At 39.7% G+C, this 16604-nt stretch overlaps 1 protein-coding gene across 2 annotated transcripts in view; it reads left to right on the top strand.

Moving 5' to 3' along the window:
- The window catches only part of entrep2 (endosomal transmembrane epsin interactor 2), a 67134-nt gene extending 51988 nt beyond the window's left edge, over window positions 1-15146 (top strand). The window contains exons 3-11 of one of the 2 annotated variants that reach the window (XM_087793443.1): window positions 3038-3148; window positions 4739-4903; window positions 9003-9110; window positions 9267-9427; window positions 10000-10135; window positions 10993-11812; window positions 12762-12833; window positions 14095-14417; window positions 14489-15146. In XM_087793443.1, the coding sequence (XP_087649569.1) occupies window positions 3038-3148; window positions 4739-4903; window positions 9003-9110; window positions 9267-9427; window positions 10000-10135; window positions 10993-11812; window positions 12762-12833; window positions 14095-14417; window positions 14489-14683 (2091 nt within the window). In that variant the 3' untranslated portion in view covers window positions 14684-15146. The remainder of the gene's footprint in view (window positions 1-3037; window positions 3149-4738; window positions 4904-9002; window positions 9111-9266; window positions 9428-9999; window positions 10136-10992; window positions 11813-12761; window positions 12834-14094; window positions 14418-14488) is intronic. The other variant, XM_087793442.1, reaches the window with a different exon arrangement.
- Window positions 15147-16604: the final 1458 nt, after the last annotated feature.

The following is a 16604-nucleotide window of genomic DNA, read 5'->3' on the forward strand; positions in this document are numbered from 1 at the left end:
TAATTTCTCTAAAAAAGTATATACTGTAAAAATATTCACTAATTAAGGAGACAATGTTCAATTTTTTTTAATAATTTAAAACCCTATTATTTATTTCATGATTGGATTAAACGTTTTATTATGAACAGCAATTGATTGAACGTATTGAACTTTATCAGGCGCTATGAAATCATATTTTGCTATCTTGAAACTGAAATATATTTTAATCCAGATCTACAGGAATGAATCAGTCAAACTAAATATCATCGTTATCAATAAAGCTTGAATGGGGGCAACTTGTGTCTCGCCCGTGTGACAGTTATGGAGGATAACAAGGAAACACCTGAACGATCAGGTCAGCGTGTCACTGAAATTACCAACGAGTGTCGTTGTGTGTTCTCCGGCTGCTAAATGATGCCACGGTGGGTGAATGAAGCACAGGACCCCATACGGTGGTGTGTGTGGGTATACGTGTGCGTCCTCTCGTTGGCATGCAGACGAGGCGTCGCTCTCATTAATTAGTCGCCAGCAAAGGTGGGATGTGATTCTATATGGTAATTGAGAAGGTGTCGGTGTGAGGCCAGGCAGGACAATAAACTTGGAAGGAAATAAAAATCCGAGACATGCTTGGTCGCAAGGTCTGTGACACGAATCCGTTTAACTCAAGCACGATATAATAAAGATGTGTGTCGAATAATAATTCATTCAATTTGATTTTGATAACTTGTGACTTACTAAAATCAGGCTGATGCAGAAGTTGTTATCAACAGGCTTTATGGCCTTACATTACTTTTTAAATATACTGTATATACAAAAAAACACACATGGAAGAAGGTTCTTTTCTCTATAATGTGTTCTTCAAAAAGAATGTGTGACACTTGACATATATTGTACTCAAATATCATGTTATATACATAAAATATATTGCAAAAATAATGATAAATAATTTGACTGTTTTGTAAGTTCACATTAAATGTTATCCAATATTCGGTGGTAAAATTGTGAATTGCATTTCCATCAATACATGAGACGTTTGTGAAGATTATTCCTTATTATTTGTTTAACAATGTCTTATTATTGCCTCCCTCTAGAGTCCACCACATTACTTCATACATGCAAAAGCACTCAGCAAAAAAAGCTCAATATCTCCATAAACTTTTAGTGTGTGCCGTGAATTTATTGCGGCGCGTCCATTTTCAATTTTGTATGAAGTAATTGATTTGAGTCACAACAGCAGACTATGAAATGAGAGGAAGCGGCATGAAATGATTCTATCTTTCTGCAGTTGACCATGAGTGGAAAGTGTCAAAATAGAGTATTGAAAAATGTTTTGAGGTGAAAACCTTAAACTGGTATCCAGTGTTTCCTCATTCATCACATACTTGAACCTCATTGGTCATCGATCTCTTCTCGTAGTGTCTGGTATTTCCAACACTTTTCCTTTCCTTGAGTTCAAACTATCTGCCTGACCTCCCTACCTTCGTCTACAAACTTCTCCACATGATCACTAATAAAAAAATCATCTTTTTACCTTTTGAAATCAGCATTTCTTATATATATATAAATAAACCAATACAATTTTAATAATAAAACCTTATTGTTTATCTCACAGCATTCTTATTATGATTAGTGTCTATTTTGCTTTAGTATTACATTTTAAAAGAAAAATAAATGTACAAAATAAACCTCCCAGAACAAAAGAAATGTTAACTCTCACCCCTGCAGGCTTTTATTGTCTTGTGTACAAATAATACAATGAATAAACATCATTAAAATATTGTTTTTGTAACTTCAGAAGTAGTTATTTTCAAATGAAGTGGTGACAAAAACACTCTCTCTTCGGGGCCACAATATTACCTTAATATTTTACCAATTTATTTATTAGTCTTTGAAACAAAGACATGAATTCCCAACATCGACTCTCCTTCATGTCTCTGATAAATGACTGAATTGGCATCCAACAAGGAAGTCCCTGATCAATGGTTGCAGCAGGGACTAGATATTGGCTTGTGGCTCAACTTAATAAATGCAATTCAGCATTTCCTGTTTCCTCGGACTCAGACTCTGACATCATACATACATATGAACTGAGTGCATGTTGTGTTAATACATAGAAAAGGCAAAGAAACACTGAAAACAGTAGTAAGGAATCAATAAAAGTTGACAAGATTGTGTGATATTACAATCCGTGATCGTCTGCCTCAGACCATCCTTTTCTGTTTCTCTTGTTGTTGTTATTCTCTCTTTTATTCACATCATGTTTTCACACTCAGTTTGAAATTGGTTGCTGCTCCATCATTCAGGCAATCTTTCAATTTTCTGCTGCAGTAAAATAAAACATGTTTATCCCTCCATCTGTCCTTTAAGTGTGACCTCTTCACTTCCACCTCTGCCTCCCACACTGCCTCGCCTGCTCCTCCTTCTTCTTCATGTGTTTCTCAACCATCTTCATATCATGTCTGTTGCTGCCTTCGGCCTCCATACAGACTTTTGTTGTGAGTCTATGGAGATAAATTACAGCATCAAGTACCAAGTTATACCTAGCAATGTTATTACACACTTGTCTTCCTCACTACAGTTTCAGTTTCCTGATGTAGAATATTTGACAAATACTGGATACTGTATGAGCGTTTTCATAAAAAAAAAAACACCTTCAGATGATCTTTGAATTCAATATTTGGGGCTGATCAAGATAAAGCTTTGCATAATAATGTAAAAATAATTGGTCTTTGAGTGAGTAAAGTTTCTTTTGTCATTTCTGTGTTAATATCAAGTGTTCGTATTGTTGGATGATGTTCACTATAAAAATGTTCAAATCAAATTTACACTCTTTCTGTTGTACTCTAAAAAGACTATACTACAGAAGGTGCGATTATAATGAGCTTTTTAGTCTGATTATGAAAGTGCATCTGGGAAGCTACCATTAGAAATGTTTCAAAGACATCTTGATTTCAGTGACGGGGTTAACCCTTGAACCACAGAAAAGTAGTCATCATACGGCATCTTAACAAAAGTGTTAAAGAGAGTATATATATTTATTTCTAATTTTCTGTTTCAGATCACATTCTTCATGTTACTGTCAGCCGTCTGTGTGATGCTCAACCTCGCCGGGTCCATCCTCTCCTGCCAGAACGCCAAGTTGGTCGACTCTCTGGAGGACTGTCAGCTGGTGAGACAACGTCTTTATTTTGATTTGAAGACATAGAACAGTCTGGAAGCTTTTTCCATGAAGTTTAGTTACTTCACTTTCTTTTCATATGACTGCATTTGCTGACGATGGTCAATTATAATACATATTTATTTGATTTACCATCAATATCTAGTCCTTTAGTGAACGTTACCGTATCAATGTTTGTCGTATACACCTCCAAAACAATTAGAAATATAAAAAAAAGAAATGTTTGTTGGTACTTATTTTCTCTGTCCTTCATTGATCAACCAACTTCTATGGAGTCAAAATACTGCCTTGTTTCCCAAAACAAAGTAGTGGCCAATACATCCAGCTCGCTCAAAGGCTACGAGAACGTTATTATTCTGAAAATGATTTTTTTTTTTCCTTATTATAATATTTATTATATATTTTATATTATATATTTCTAATGAACCCAACAGCTTTTAAACACTTGCTATAACAAACTTACAAGAACAAAAGTACATTTCTCTTAATTATTATTTAGATTAGGTTACGTAATAGTCGTCGGTCCTGGATTGGTTAATGACATCCTTTTCGTTCATAACTAACTCCGATTCATTGGTGTTGAGAACCAACCAATAGGAGATCAGCTACAGGTCACATGCTTGCCTCTTTAAAGGTTTCTTTAGGGGCACGACAAACGTATAGCAAATACTTCACCAGCAAATAACAATGATATCATTACCATAGGCAACATAACATTGTTCCAGTCCTGCTTCAATAGTGTTGTCAGATTTATGTTCAGTTTAACTGTCGTAAACCTATGCGAGGAGTGACTCAGGAAAAAAGAAAACAGTCCGAGTCAGCGATTTGAAGTTGTCACCAGTTCTACAGAGAATTTAGCTCTAGTGACATAACAGTGTCTAAAAATATATCATGTGAAACTATATTAATTTCTGCTTGTAGTTCATGGAATGCTTTCTTTTTACCATGTGACCGATGATGTTATACATTAAACAATAATTCTAAAACTGTAAATCCTTCCACACAAACTCCAGTACAGCAGAGAGAATAACTGATGCATAGCATGTGACGAAAGTAAAATAAATTGTATCAAAACACGGTTTCTGGTTTATTTTTCCAGCGCGGTTGTGATTTAACACACGACTCCACTTCCACGCTCGCAGCAGCTTATCTTGCTAATGTGCGCCAGGTCAGCCATGTGGACCAGCTTTCCCCGGGACCCCTGAGACTCCCTGGTCGTGACTGAAATATTAACATTCTATCCTGTCTCCCCGATGTAATTAACCCACACTTGTCAGGTTCATGTCCTGCTTTCTCTCAATCTGGGACACAAAGAAGTATAGTCTGTCCTTATATGTCACTTCCTGCCTTTTGTTCAAGCCAACCGTCTGCACTGTTAAAGGTGTGTATCGTCACTCGACTGAATATCCTTTCGTCAGCAGCGTTTAATAACCAGTCGTAAAATAAAAGTGTCGTTCTAGTTAAAGGCTGCACTGCAGAAGTCTGAGGGTGGCAAACCTTTTTCTGATCTTTGCATGTGTTTGTGTGCGTATGTATGTGTGTTTGTGTGTGTTTTGTGTTGACGTTGCGTGCATGCATGAGTGCGTGTGTGTGTTCTCTGCTCCGGCCCCCCAGCTTAAGTTCGACAGCGATGGAGTGTGTGTTTGCTGTGAACTGCAACAACAGAGTTCGAGCTGCAACAACCTCGGAGAGACGCTGAAACTCAACCCGCTGAGGGACTGCAACACCATCCGCCTTCGTCTCAAGGTGGGTGGTGGGAATTAACCGTCATGAAACGTGCTTTCAAGGTGTTAACCTGTGTAATTTCACTTTAACTCGCACAAAAAAGTTGGATTATTACGATGAATTATTAATCTGTGACTTCAAAGAACTTCTTATTTCGAGATTAGTTCACAAAGGTTTGACAACTATTAAAATAATATTTATGAAATATTAAAAATACTTAAATATAAGTATTTTAAAGTAATGTTTTTGGCTCCCCTAGTGTCTGAATAGTGTATCTGCAACGTCATAAAATCTTTGATATACTGTTTTCATTTTAAGAATATCCATTTGTTTAGAACAAATATAAATTCTGTTGATATGTCAGTTTCACCCACTGCTGTAAACCAGTTTGGTGGTCACATGACACTTACACTCAAGTGAAGAACATTGTTAAAATAATAGCTAATTCTATAACATGACAAATGATGCAGTAAGACATTCACGATGTTTTAAAGTTACTTTATAAAGTTTTCCCCGTATGAAATCTCGGCGAACAAGAGGTTATGAGAGCAGAGTCCATTATGATGTAATAATGGCTTCCCTCATCCTCATGCCCTGCTTTGTTTATACAATGAGTTGGAGACTTACCTGGATGCTTGACCAATCACAGTAGAGTGGGTGTGGTTATGGTAGACAAAAATTAAGCAGTGGGCGGGGCTTAATCACATTTTCTAATGTAAATATGTCAATGAAAATAGAGTTTTTTACAAACACAGACACACTGATGATACAATAGACTACCAAGATCCATATAAGACACACTTGAATCAACACATTAGTTGCCCTTTAATAAGCTCATAATGTAACTTATTGCTCAATTATTTTATTTTTTTATTATATCCACAAGTCAAAGGTAGATAAAATAGAAGAAGGGGATGAAAGCTCAAGAACTCGGTTAGTACAAGCGTTCAGTGGTATTAAACACTCCGTTGGAAAAATGACCCTTGATCACAGATAATCCAGCTGGATTTATTTTAATTGGTGAAGTTGCGACTGAACCTTGTAGAAGACGATTTCGAGAAAGAAAAACTCTTATCTAAGGAAAAGCATTTTCACAGAAGTGGAGTTGAAACAGACAATGTATATGTCAGTGAAAGAAAATAATAGCGCTCCACTTGAACCTCTAATAAGCTTTACTTTCTTTAGACAAATGCTGCCTCATCTTAAAGTCTATAACTGCTAACATCCCATAAAGCATCAGGACAAAATAAGCTTTTGTTGGATTCTATTTAAAGGTGTTTTCAAAAAGGTGCTCTTGTCAGTTTTAAGCTCCTTGATGGAGAGAGCTTGATCTTTTTCAGTTGAGCCTCATCTTTCCTCTCGGATGATCAGAGACTGTTAGCATGAATGTGGTCAACGTCTCATTGCCAAGCGTTAACAGAAATCAATTAAAGCTTTAAAATGTTGTCTGTGACGGTGTCTGTTCAAACCAGTTGAAAGCTGTTTTTTGAGCTAGGATGGAGGAGAGAAGAGGCAAGTGTTGCCAGGTGTTCGATAATCACCATATTTCCAGGATAATTTCTCTCTCAGCACGATCTTTAATCTTCCAGAATGCAAGATGTTAGCATCACTTCCAATCTCACAATATCCTCAAGTAAGTAAGTAAGTAGGTTAGCCCTCAAGCTTTGCTAAACAAGAGCTGCTTGTGATGTTGTTTTGTTCGTCTCAAGCATTATTGTCTGAACGACACATTCAACATCTCCTATGTAGGTTTCTACTCCGCATTCATAACAAGACATAAAATACCACATGTGTCTGGATAAGGTCTCAGGTTGTTTTTTGTCTTCGCACAGTATGATATGTTGGATTTATCAGTCTGTTCGCAAAATAAATATTAAACTAATGAACAGAATACAGAAGAATGTTTTTGAAAATGTTAATGATCACCATCTGAATCCTTATATCTTTTCAAATGTTGTCACTCTCTGTGGTTTTTATCTCGTCTTTGCCTCCTGTGAGTCAATTTGGTAACAGATTAGTAGAGGAGTAGATTCATAATATCAGGAGATGAAGTTCTAATGTAGGTGGAAATGAGGGGGTTGAGCGAGGTCTGCGCTTTCCAAGTGCTTTCCTGTTTCATTTTAGATATAGATCAAGCAGAAGTAAATGAAAAAAACAACTTTATTTGCGCTTCTTCATCTTACTCTGGCAGAACAAACTAACAGCATAACATCATTAAAAGTAAATTGTTGCCTCGAGTACATGTCATTTGACACTGCAGTAATAATGTGTAGTAGTTCTTCTTCATGTGTATAATGATGTCAACAGTTTCTGAGGGTAATTGGTCAACCAGAGAAGAAGAGCGAGAAAACATTTGTCTTCCTTCTTAAGTGAGTCGGTTAAACCGGTTATGCAAGAGTGTGATCCTGGTGGACCGGCTTGACTCTGAGGGTCTGCAGAAATGATATACAGCGTGTGGTCTGTGGCTTTATAGGCTAATGACAATTATATCCATCCTTTTTATGTCTCTGATTGATTATAAAACATTGATAACCAAATAAAAGACTTCTCCGGATGACGAATGCTCGTGGAAAGAGGAAAGATCAGAGCCATTCGTCATTGTGATCGTAGCTCATTAAAAGTGATATGGGAAATTGGTGCAATAAACCTTTATTAAGTGCCAAAGTAGTCAAATGTTTTGAGTTATGTCCAAGAGGAGGCTGTCAGGCTCGTCCCCCCAGAGTCCCGCGTCGGTCGTAATGATCTCTGCAGCTGCAACGCTCGGAGACGAGGAACAGACGCTTCGCATCGGCTTCATTTCAACAAGAACAATCAGCAACATCTGAGCTTCTGTTGACATTACACTCTCGTACTCTTTCAATTCACATATGTTTGATCACTTTGTATTTACACAAACAAAATGACACTTGAGAAAAAAAAATGTTTTAATTAGAGAAGGCTTCAACACAAGATCCACAATGTAAAGAATGAAGGCAGAGAACACTTCTTAATTTGAAATGGATTTGCTGACCTCCTCTCAAAAATCTATCGAACAACATTTTTCCTATCAAAAACGTTTTAGCAATAAAATAAAGATGTATGTATTTTAATGTAACTGATTTTCTTTTTTTTAGAGTTGAGGTCCTAACGGACCATTTGAATACAAATAAATGTTACAGAATTTTTTTATGTTTTTTGTGAAGTCTCAAGAAACAACAAAAAAAAGAATGAATTAAAAAGGTTTCTAAAATAAACATGTGAGAATTGTTGCAAAAACAGAGTTTGGTTCCTGTTGGAAGAAGAGAATACATAGAAATGTTGTCTAAATTTGATTTTCTCAATCTTAAGAATCTGGGGAAAATAAGTTTTCAATAGAAAAAGTTTGAAAAGTTGCCCAAGGATTATCATCTCAAAAGACTGGGGAAAATGCAGCGAAAACCGAATTTAGGTCTTGGCTGAAGACATTGAAATTTTAACCAAATTTTGAAAATATGATATTCTCAAATCTCTAAATTCTTTAAAAAAAACATCATTAAAATGTACGTCTCTAAAAATGGGGCAAAATGCAGCAAAACCAAGGGTACCAAAGTTTTGAAAGCGTCGTTTTCTGTAGTCTTGAAATTCTAGAAGAAATTAAATTTAAAAAATTGTGTGTGTGTGTTTTTTTTTTATTTAGACTTGTGACTTGAGAATGAATTCATGACTTTAATTGTAGAAGGTAATTTATCCCCCAGCTGATCAAATCACTGTCATTTTTGCCACTGAAATCAAACTGTTTTGATTCAGATAAAAAAAAATCTTTTTCGACGTCTTGAGCAACCAGGAAATGCTTGCAGAGTTCTCAGTGAAGTCGCCTCAAAACTCTTCCCTATCCTCTGCCACAGAGGTCTATAGTATTCCCAGACCCAATTTCCAGGCAAGTGGTATTATCCCTGCTGAAGAAGACGAATTCATGTAGTTATTAAAGCTGCACTTGTCACAGCGACTCAGCTCCCGATCCTTTCAACGTGCTATTAAACCTTCTGCCTTTCACTAACTATCTTCCCTTCTTTTCTACCTTCTCTGGCTCTCTTCTCCTCGTGTCTTTTCCAGACGTCCATCCTTCCCTGGTTTAAATCCTACTCTCCTCCCTCTTCCACAGGAGCTGCTCTTCAGCGTGTGCGCTCTGAACGTCATCTCCACGGTGGTGTGTGCTCTGGCGACTGCCATGTGCTGCATGCAGATGGTCTCCACTGATGTGCTGCAGATGGTGAGTCCAGAAACATAACAATGAAGGGCCATTTGTTCACCTTTGATTAATATAGAAAGTAAGACACCAATTGCTGCTGCAGAAAAATAATAAGAAAGACATAAATATGTGTGTTTTATTTATAAGATCCACTCACTAATCGAATGATGTGTTCAGTTCCTGCCTCACAGAGCACGGGCTCTAAATGCAGACTGCATGACCCCCCATGGGACCATCCTCCACCAAACTTTGGACTTTGATGAGTTTATTCCTCCCATTCCTCCCCCACCGTACTACCCCCCAGAGTACACCTGCACCCCCTCCATGGACGGACAAAGGTGAGAAGCTACTTATCTTAAATATCTTTTTATAGCAACAGAGATGCTAACTGTCTGTAAAGGAGAATGCACTTGTTTCCCTTTAAGATCACCTTTATATTGGTAATGGTCTCGTGGAGTTTTCCCTTTTACAAAGATTGGTTTCATTTTCAGGAGCTAGTGAAAATTCGGAGTTTTGATGACCTTGTATTTTCTTATAACTTTGTTAAACTACTGTAAGATGACATGAATAAATAACTTGAAACAATACATTTGATTATTTTGCACATTAACATGAAAACACTTTAACTTCTGGCCTTTTATCATTTTCAGTTACAAAATTCTAACTCTCCAGCTTTAAACTCCTCTCTCCGTCTCACTCCCTCTCAGTGAACTCTTCACTAAAACAGGAGATTAAATGAAGTGTTGCCATCATATTGCATCAACGTGTCGCTCACCATTGAAAGTGTTATGGCATCATCTTATACTGAATTAAGCTTTGCAGCTTCAACATAGATGGTCTGGTAGATAAGAAAACATGTTAAAAATGTCATGTGTCTGTCGTTATTCAGTTGCTCTCTTGCTCATGACAGAGGCCTTCATCTGGACTTCCCACACTCCCCCTTCAGCGCCATCTACGGGGTGCCCATCAACAGTCCGGGGACTCTGTACCCTACAGACCTCCCTCCTCCATATGAGTCTGTGGTCAGCCAGACACCTGCGAGTCAGGTAAGAGTTGGTTTGTGGAGCCAATATATTTTCTGACAAGCTTTGCAAGAGTTTTATTTATACCTCCAGGTTTTAATGAAAATGTATTTGATGGGTTCTTTAACCATTTTTATGGAAATGTATGTCCACGTGTAGGATGTAAAGATTTATTATTTATTTATTTATTATTATTTATTTTGAATTGAATATACGAATTAAATGTAATTTAACCTAAACATTTAAGATTGAATATTCTGTTAATAAATAACTTTTGTAAATTAAGTTTAAAAATGTATTTCTTTGTCTGTGTTTGTCAAAAACCAGAATAAAGAAATTTCTTTGTTTTTCTTTTATCCAAGTAATGATGTTTTACAAAATGACACAAAAACGCGAGCTCGAGGAAAATTTTGGTTCAAATCCTTATATCACTGTGGTCTTATAGAGCCCCCTGGTGGCCGGACGCTGTCATATCACTTTACGGGATTCTCGGATCTGCAGAATAGTTCAGAGCAGTGGTTGACAATTAAACTTGCTCAGGGGCCACATTTGATCCAGTGACTGAAGCACAAATGAATGAGCGGAAAGTATCAACTCAAGTAATAAAATATAGCTTAAAATTAGTATTTTATTGTACTTTATATAACTGATAAACATGTGATCAAAAACAAGCTTCTGCTTATATTTTTGTTCTTATATTATATATATCTTAAATGTTTTGAGGGTCAATAAATACTCACAATGATGACAAAAGGTCCTAAAACAAAAACCCTATAGTCATTTAAAGAGACTAGTAATGACTATTAGAATAAATACAAATGAAAGTTGAAATACAGTCAAGGGTCAAGAGTCATGTCCACTCACAGCGGTCATGTGTGCAGGTGACCAGCAGCAACGAGCAACAGGCCACCGGCTCCAGCCTGGGCGACAGAAACACGACGGCAGGACTGAGCACTCAAGCCTCGGTGGACTCGGCCTCACTCATGGTGTCAGAGGTGGTGGATCCGGACCAGACCTGTTCCTCAGAGGACTTGTGTTCCCTGGAGGTCCAGGGCTCCGACTCCTCTCCTTACGCCACGAGGCCCATCGATGGGAGCTGCAACAGTCTGGAGCTCTGCACGCGCATGCGCTGTCACCACGGCAACGCGGACGCTCGGCCCAGCGACACCGGCTACAGCGAGTCCTCTCAGACCCAGTCTCTGGAACGGTCCCCGGACTGGTCCTCCGAGAACTTCAGCAACCTGGAGGACTCCGCGGAAAACACCGAGGCGAGGCCCAGCATGCACCTCTGCGACGAGCTGGCATCGGCCAAACACCTGCCGGAGGAGCCGCCCCGGGTGTCGGCGCACTCCCTCATCAAGGCTCGGATGATGAGCCGCAAGCTGACGCTTCCCGTCGCCATCGCCCCACCGCCGCAGCCTTGCTCCCCCACCTCAGTGGCCTCCTCGGGCGGGACCTCCGCCGTCAGCCCCATGGTGCCCTCGCCCTCGCCCTCGCCGCCCAGCAGACTACGAGGCCCCCGGCTGTGCTTCAGCGTCTGGTCGCCTTCGTCTTCATCGCAACCTCCCTCCACCTCGGCCACCAGCGGCTCCTCGCCCTCCGACAGACCGCGGGGGTTCAAAGCTGCCAAAAGGTATCGCAAACTGGCGCGTATCGTCCGATCCACCAGCGACCCCATCTCCTGCTCCTCTTCCACAGGAAGTAAGTACCACACTAGGGGAGTTTAGATCACAATATAGTTAGTAAGTTAGTAATTTGTATTTATATAACTCTTTTCCAGACCAGGGTCACAAAGCGCTTAAACAATCAAAACAATATTCAATAAAGTATATACTTTAAAGTTCAAGATAACACTGAGAACTATTGATGTGCTGATTAAGCTTCATGAACCAGTGTCTTTATCTTCAGAGCCCACTAGATGGCACTACCTGTTCTATAGTCTATTACTTTAAACAGCTATTTTATTGAAACTACACATCATTTTTTTTAAATAAAGTCGCCACCTGCTGGTAAAAAAAGATAGGGCACTGCTCTATGAATTTCATCAACACATCAGTATTAGATATTTTGATACTGTAGGATATATTTGTAGTATTGTCGAGTACTTGACTCTGGTGTTGCATAATTTAAAGACCACATGAGTCTTTACAAAGTCGCTTCTGCTTTCGTTTGTTTTTGAAACCAAAATATGTCCAAACATCAGCTTTAACAGCTGTTGGAGTGGACTGTATCCTCTCGTCCTCAGTAATAGCAGAGATCTCATTGTTACGTAAGCTGCAGAGGAGGTAATGACATCTTGCATATAGTGGCTGTAAATGAATAATTGCATTTTCAATTTAAAAAATGGAATAATTTAAACAAATGTTAAATTAACAAATAAAAACTGTGAAAAGACAGTAAGGTTTTTTCCCCCCACGCCTCGAATCAGTACTTCAGTCAGGATTATAAAGGTGTGTGAGAGGTTGAGTGTGTAGTCAGTGACACACACACCTGCACAGACACACACGAACATAAAGTGAGTGACAATTCAATTGCTGCAAGAGGTTTATCTGTTCTCTAGTGCTCCGGTGTGTGTCGTTGACATTGTCACCGTTGCTCTGGTGTTGCGTTATTGGACTGTGATGACATTATTTCATGTCTCCCTCTGAAGGAGAAATCGTCGGCTGCACTCCGGCCAACAACCCATCGACTGAAGGATCGACCCATACATCACCGGAGCCAGGTACTGACAGGACAGTGTTGCTCGTGTAGGAGCAGATGTGGAGGTCGGATGTGTTGTGGTCTTCAGTAGATGATCTCTAATCCAACCATCTCAGGGTTACAAATGTGTACATCAGACATAACTGTCAGCTCTTCATGCTCGATAAGAAGAAGTCACTTAAGATAAGATTTGTTTATGCTTTTATTTAAATGAGTCGTATTTCTAGACGAGACAATTAAATCAAATTTTCAGTTGTTGTTGTGCAATTTAAAAATGTCACATGATTTTATGAATCGGACCATCTGTAACAATGGTTAACATAATATCAATACTGGTTCATTCTACAAAAAATGTGCAATTTTTCACTTTGCACTTTTATAAACATCTAGAACGAGCTTTTTAAAGACATTGACATATCGAAGACACAAATAACATGCATTACCAAAAAAAAACATTTTCTAATCCACCATAAAATCCCATTCAAAGCAGACCTGAATAATTTGAACTATTTGCTTCTGGCGCCCCCCACTGGTGGACTAGAAACTAAAAAGCGTTGCTGCTTGTATTAAATTACAATACAATACAATACACTCTTCCTGGATATTCCAGAAAGTCCTCTCGGTGCTGCCATGAGAAAAATAAATGAAACTGCCGTTTGCAGTTAGCCACAGTTTAGCGTTACGAGTCATGTGGTCCAGATAAATGTGTGTAGTTGAAAAAGTAATTTAAAGACATCGTTTCTACTGCGTGACTTATGACTGTTCAAAACGAAATCTGAAACATTAAAATGAAAATATAAAAATGTTAAATTATGGTAATTTAAGGATTTGACTGCAGCTTCCTCTGTTATCCACTAGCCAAGCAGTTTAAAATGTACTTTAACACATTTATTTTAAGATTAAAGCAAAAATCACACAAAAATGTGTAAGAACTTGCATGCTTGAGACCTTGGCTCCTGCAAGGGTTTGAGTGCTGTCATCTGCTGCATGTTTCTTCAACAGTAAAACAGTGGGAAAGGTGAAAAGGGGGATAAAAAAGGGTATTATTTGTGTCGTAATTCTAATAATTCATTGTAAAAAAAAAAACAGATCATTGTAAATAAACATGATTTCTATAGACATGAAAACTTTTACTGTTACTACTACTCTAATTTTTTTTCAATACATTTTGTCAAATAATACAATACATTTTCAAAAGCAAGGCAACTTCTCTGCTCGACTTCCACATGTGATGGCTGCAGTTAAGAAGCCGAGGTTGACCATTATTGTGTTGGTATCTCCAGAGCAGACGGACATCTCCTCAGAGGGCGTGGCAGACAAACCCGTGCGCGTCGGCGTCAGGAAGAAGCAGCAGCAGAAGGAGAGCCGCAGAGTCGACATCCACCTGAAGCCGAAGGCGGCGCACGAGCAGCAGCAGCAGCAGCACTCTCTGGCCGACTTCAAGATGTACAAGGACACCAAGATACTGGTGGCCAAGTTCCTGGAGCACTCCAGCTGCCCGCTCCCTCCTGAAGTGCAGCAGGTGGTCAACAACATCAAGTGCGTCATCAAGTCCGACGAGAAGCACATGGAGGAGGCCATCTACAGCGCCAACGTCATCGACCAGGTAAGATACTCCTTCATCTCAGTTTCTGGAGTGAAACCATGGAAAAAACTCGACGTCTCTGTCTCGTCCAGGTGATGACTCATCGCGTGACGGGAAGTCCAAGGAAGCACGTCCAGGAGGATCTTCACCTCCAGAGCTGCGGTGCCTTGAGCTCCTCTCCCTCCACACGGCGTCCCAAACACCTTCTCTCTCAAACGACCAGTGCCTGCTCCCAGCCGCTGCACTCGCCTCTGTCCGAGCAGGAGTGCAGAGAGACCGTTCTCTGACCTCACCCGTGACCTGGACTCGCATCCCAGAAGTGCCAGCGGTGCAGTCGGACCCGAGGGTCTGCGCGGCAGTGAAAGGGGGGACAGGAAGTAAAAAGAGTTCTGGAGCTGACGCTCTCATCCGCCAGACCATGCAAGTCATCAGCCAAAATGGTAGCAAACTCACTCTGAGCCTGCGAGTGTCTCTAGCTTCTCATCAGAATGTTCCTCCCTCAGGGGGACCTTTTGTACCTCCAACACAAACTGGTCCGGCGTCTGTGAGCGAAGGAACACTGTTGTGTTATTGATATATTTTTCTTTCTTGTCTGACTTTGAATAAGAAGAAATATATTTGTATCCGTGCCACCTGGACTGGGAGGACCGTGGTTTGCTACCTGTGTGTACCTGACAACACCGGTGATCATGTTGTTGATGGAAGGACAACTTACCTCAATGTGTTGCTGTTCTTATCCGTGTTACAATAAAATGCAACTTTATAACATGTCTGCGATGACTCGAGGCAGTTCAACCTGTCGAGATTAAAGCCACGAAAGGGAGGGTGGTTGTATTTTTTTCTCAGGGATGAGCTCACCAGAAGTGTGAACCACTGCTCCAGGAAGACTTCTGGACGATCTCAGGTGAGATGTTTTGGTCGTGTCCTCCTGCCTCCAATGTGAACGATGGTCACGATGTAAGACAGTCCCTATACCTTGAAGGGATTCCCTTTAAATTTAAGTTGAAGACGCCTTAGTGATTTTACAGTTTTTGGTTGATTCTAAGTTTCCATCTCAGAAAGTAGAATTTGTGTACGAGGGAATTCAAACTATCTTATTTTTATGGTTAAAAAAAATATAAACCATAACCATCATGACAACCTACTGATGTACTTTGGTGAAAATGCATAGAAGTACATAATTAAGACGTTCAGCCTATTGTCCTATAAGATGTCAAATGGGGGCGGAGGCAACTTGAAGCCGATCTGTATGGACTTTGTATTTCCACCCAGTGTTACGAAGGTTTACTCCGGGCACTCCGGTTTCCTCCAACAGTCCCAAAACATACAGAGGTTGATTGGGAAATTGTCCGTATGTATGAGTGTGTGTGTGACAGGTTTTTCTGACTTGCAACAGACTGGCGCCCTGTCCAGGGTGTCCCCCGCCTCCTGCACAAGAAACTGGGACGAGAACCCCCCCTTAATTATTGTACATTTGGCCTTTTTTGGAGGGTTTTTGATCATAGAGAACAGTCAAATAATCATTAGAATTATCATACAATATGATTTTAATTCAGGGATCCTCTTTATTTTTCCACAGATGCTCCACATATCACAACAGTACCTGCTAACGCTAATAAAGTCAGTAAAACACTGCAATAATGTTAATGACTTCAAATAAGAAGGACCCTCATCCCAGTTGGACCCAGTCTTTTCCTGCGTGTAAATCCGATTATGGTCCCTGTTGTAGGGATTAGGATTGCACTGGGAACACCTCAGTATTCCTCCTTGGTTAAGCCCCTGACTTAACTTACGTTTGAAATTCCCTTTACACACACATATCCATCCTTTCGTCTATTCGCTTAAATCGCTTATTTCCTGTTCACAAGGACTGGTGACGACCCCATGTGAGTGGAAAGGAAGTCATTAAAGTCATCTTGTCCCGATTTCTATGGTGATGGTCCAGAGAAGTGAATTGTTTATTAACAAGCTTCAAGTCTCCCTCTGGGAACTAGTGAAGGTGCTGTGTGTACGAGACGCTTCCTTATCCGGTCCAACCTGAACCTACACCGCACATACCCAACATACGTGTCGGAGACAAGACGTTCCAAATTGTCCATTCGAGTTACATATATGGATCGTCGGTTGTCTTTGTCTAGCAAGAAGCTGCAGGTTTGTCCTCACCTCACACAGTGTGTACTTGTTGGTGTAGGGAGTTGTCTGCCCAGG

The sequence above is a fragment of the Callionymus lyra genome, chromosome 6 (assembly GCF_982586985.1).
Source record: "Callionymus lyra chromosome 6, fCalLyr1.hap1.1, whole genome shotgun sequence".
Taxonomy (NCBI): domain Eukaryota; kingdom Metazoa; phylum Chordata; class Actinopteri; order Syngnathiformes; family Callionymidae; genus Callionymus; species Callionymus lyra.